This window comes from Bidens hawaiensis, unplaced genomic scaffold (genome assembly GCF_021521415.1).
Source record: "Bidens hawaiensis isolate Kalapana, Puna unplaced genomic scaffold, B.hawaiensis_p1.1 tig00013251_1, whole genome shotgun sequence".
In the NCBI taxonomy this organism is placed as follows: Eukaryota; Viridiplantae; Streptophyta; class Magnoliopsida; order Asterales; family Asteraceae; genus Bidens; species Bidens hawaiensis.
The window spans coordinates 261,731-266,040 of NW_027492121.1; the positions used below are offsets into that span (position 1 = coordinate 261,731).

A 4,310-nucleotide genomic window follows, 5' to 3' on the forward strand; every position below is an offset into this window, starting at 1 on the left:
TTACTTCCAACCAAACATACCCTAAGCGATAAAATCATTTACACAGACCGTATATCTTTTATCATAAATCCTTCACAGAAAGAGTATTTAGGTTTTATCTGACAAAGGTAAAGACCAAACCAAAATAGAGGGTGAGGTGGTCAGCCTCGGTTTTTTCGGGTTGGGTAGGTCTTAGGTTACGCACGAAACGAATACGCAATTTTTTATGCTAAGATGTTTTATATTTCGGTCTTTACTTGAACTAAATCATACTCAAATTCACCCTTAATTTTAAGACCGAGAACCAAACAAAATATGCTTAATTGGTCGGTCTCATGTTAGTAACCAGATTTTTCAGTCCAACACCAATTCTGCTCGGCTCGACTCAATGTGTTAAAACATATAAACAATTTCAAACAAGTAGTGAATAGTATTCCTCTTTTCGGATTAATACAATCTAAAAAATGCATAAATGAACATACGTTGACTATGGTTTTCTATACAAACTCCAAATTATTACATCTAATAGTTCATACCAACTCCGTTTTGCTTTCAAACAACTAAAAAATTTGCTTTTATTTACTAACGCTCTGTTCCCGAGTTTAAAACATTGCTATTAGCCTATTAGTATGATTGTATGGCTCTTTACTTTTCATTTCTAGTGAGAACTTTCTAAACACCCCTATTCTGATTGATAATACTGCTGCTTATTTTACTGTTAAGAATCCTGTGCAACATTCTAAGACTAAGCATATTGAAATCAGACATCACTTCATCAGAGATTGTAGTGAAAAAGGTTTGATTGAAATGCAAAGAGTTGATACAAGTGAATGTGATTAAAATTCTTGTTAGAATTTGAACACCATAGATGAAATAGCAAAATTAGGATAAATTTTGGCAATTGTATAAAAATTATAATAGCATATGTGAAAAGGAAATTGGTTCTTTAAATCAAGATTAGAGTATCCAAGAATTATATTGACACTGATATACTAGAAAACCAAGAAGTAGCTGTTAATAGTGACACTCAAGATCTGGTTCATTGTAATTTTTGTAAAATGCACATGAAAATGATACACTTTAAATTAAGAATAAGGGTTGACATAGAAGTAGGTGATCCAAAGGAAAGTGAAAAACAATATACAAAACAAACTTGCCAATTCCTGCCAGGATGCATATTTCAAATACCAAATCCACAGATGATACAAATGAAGACGTTGTAAGCTTGTTAGATGGAATTTTAGGAGGCACACTTTGAAAGAGACAAATTCCACTAGAAATGAGTCCCAAATCGAAAATGGTTAGTCACGAGATTGTTTTTGAACAACATTCATAAGTTCTTGAGGTCAAGAACATCTAAAGGAAGGAATATTGTTAATATATATTAATATTAATGGTGTAGGAATCAACATATCTGTTGGTCGTTAAGCAGTTGTTAACCTTCTGTACTTAAGGAACAGTTAAAAGGGAATAGAATGGATCAATGATATGAGTTGAACTTCCTTTCTCTCTTTCTAGTTTTCCCTCTACGTCTAAATCGATCTTAACATTACATGACCCCAAAATTGAAGGACTTCATATACAAAGACACATCACCTCAGAATTGTGAGACCAGAGAGAGCTTGGTCCTTCAGCCACCGCTATAGAATTTCCTTTCATGTTCCAAATAACCTACAAAATGAGTAAATTTGGACGCATTTGTCAAGGAATCTGCATGAGATGATTATGACAAAATAGAATACTTTCAAGAACAATAAAATACGTTACGAAACTTACAGTGAGATTGCCAAATAAATATATATTTCAATATAAATTTAGTAGATAAGTAACTGATCAAGGCTATCAATCTTGCTAAATAGCAATTACCTGAACTAAGTTGTTTCTTCTACATGCCATTTGTCCCTTCAACCTTTCAGTGAGAATGCATCATACATGAACTCGTCCCGTTTGTCAAAAATCATCTTCGGCAAAAAACCAAAATCCTCAACTTTTAACTTATTCGAATCCAAAGAATCGCAACCACGAACATACGACACAAAACGATAACTTATATCATTCTCTGTAACCAGTAAAGACGAGCACCAAGGACGGAATACAGAACTATCAACACGGGGTATGAAAGTATCACAGTCAACACTCACATCAACTTCAGTCATGTGGATAGCTTCACAGCCTGGACCATTCATCGCCTCCCTGTACCAGAAATACATTATGAATCAAACATTTAATATTCTTAACATCTAACCGAACATATGATACCTTAATACTTGTCCGCCTCCTATAACAAACACTTTATCTATCTCCAAAGAATACGGATAAGATGCCAACAATTTCAAAGCAGAAGGAAAGCTTCCACAAGTAATAACATTCTCAGAAGTAGCAACATTGCAGGTCACTGACCGAGTCAACACAACATTAAGGCGACTAGCAAGTGGTCTGTAACAAAGAGGGATACTATCCCATGTTTTTCGCCCCATGATAACCGCATTCCTTTTGTTCGGATCCGATGTGCTCCTTGTTATCTGTTTAAAAAACTTGAGATCGGAAGGCAGTGTCCACGCTAACTTGCCGTTTTTCCCGATTCCCGTATCGCGAGTTGCAGCAACTACAATTTGGTAAGTCTTTTGAGAAGCGGGTTTCATGTTACAATCTTCCATAATTGAGTATTTTCTGTGATTTTTAATAATATTTGGTACCGGGTACAACAGAGATCTATAAACATGGGAAGTAGTTGATAGCATAACATTAAGGCTGTGTTTGTTGACGATCCTGGATAAAATCATAATACTCTGTATATATGAAATTAAAGACCAATGGTTGAGATAAGAGTAAATGTTGCAGTTATATAGTTTAAACAATTAACGGTTGAACCCTAACAATTCGCATGAACAGAGAGAGCCTCAATAGAACAATCCTACTATGAAACAGAAAGTATAAACCTGCTGAAAATAAAGCCAATTGAAAATAAATAGAGTTTGAAGCTGCTGCGACTTCTGTGATTGATGGATTTCGATTTGGTCGAATGAATGGAGCGAACAGGAAGGAGATTTGGGGTTAATGGGCTCAACATTGATATTGAATACTGTAAGTGGGCCGCTGAGGGTGGGTATATGTTACTCGTTTTATACAATATTATATAAACCTTGTTTTCTTGGTAAAAAAAAACTGACTCCTCAGCTCGACCTAGCTACCCAACCTGACTCAGACCGGTTTGTGAACCTTTGGGTGAAACTTCATTGATTTCGAAATCTAGCTGTAGCTCTGTAGATTCTATAGTGGAATAAAAACAGCCCGTAAGTTTGGCCCTGGCTTTTTGGGTATATGATATGTTTGTTGATCCGTCAGTTTTTCCTTAAATACCGGTTTAAACCATCAAACCGGTTTAAGCCCAAGTCTTTTTCGTAAACAAAACAGTGGCTCATTTTTTACTTTTAGCATGCAATTAAATGTTTTAACATAGCTAAATCGCAAGACTAGAAGATTCTAAATGAATATTAACAAATGTAAATGAGTGAACTATTTTTCTTTTATGACATTTATGTAGTTTTGAATTATTTAATGTTTCATGATTGGATTATTCTTTTAGTTGAAGTTGTATTTTTATGTAGCAACCATTCTGAGCGACTGAGCCTAATCCGATACGATTTAAAAATCAGTTTTTAAAACGTTACTACAACGCGGTAATTTCAACGGTATTATGTTCAATTCATGAATGATTTTTATTGACAACCACGGCACTATGTGTTCGATCTATTACCCAATGGAGGTGGCCCACTTACCTCTTCACTTTCTTTCCAACTTATTTGTCCATCAAACAAGTTCTTTCTAATATGTAATTACACAACTTACCTATTAGCATGAGGTACCTATAGAAGAGCCTAACAGATCGACTGAGATCCACACCCGTATAAAACTCAAAAATCACTTTCATGTATTTTTGTTAGGTCTAACTTTTTAAAAGTAGATATTAAAACCTATTACTTGTGAAAAAGTCTTTATCTCACGTAAATGTATTACTCCCTCCGTCCCATTTTAAGTGTTCTGGTTTGATTTTTCAAGTCTTTCTTGTTTAACTTTGACCGTCAATATTTTTGTTTGTGTTATATAATACTTGATGTAAATATATATGAATGGATTGGGTTTTAAATGTATTTTACATTGATATAATTTTCATCAAGTATTATATGACACGAACAAAAATATTTACGGTCAAAGTTGCAAAAGAAAGACTTGAAAAGTCAAAATATGACACTTATAACGGGACGGAAGGAGTATTTATTAACTGAATTTATTATTAATTAGTTTTGGATACTAACACCCTAAAGTATCCT

General features: G+C 34.1%; 1 protein-coding gene across 1 annotated transcript; it reads right to left on the minus strand.

The window, feature by feature from the left end:
* Positions 1 to 1,419: 1,419 nt before the first annotated feature.
* LOC143543696 (bifunctional dihydrofolate reductase-thymidylate synthase-like) lies at positions 1,420 to 2,766 on the minus strand. Its single transcript, XM_077035958.1, has 3 exons — positions 2,239 to 2,766; positions 1,846 to 2,172; positions 1,420 to 1,650 (listed from the first exon to the last, which is right to left on the minus strand). The coding sequence occupies exons 1-2, from the start codon at positions 2,760 to 2,762 to the stop codon at positions 1,884 to 1,886; spliced, it is 813 nt and encodes a 270-aa protein (XP_076892073.1). The 5' UTR covers positions 2,763 to 2,766; the 3' UTR covers positions 1,420 to 1,650; positions 1,846 to 1,883.
* Positions 2,767 to 4,310: the final 1,544 nt, after the last annotated feature.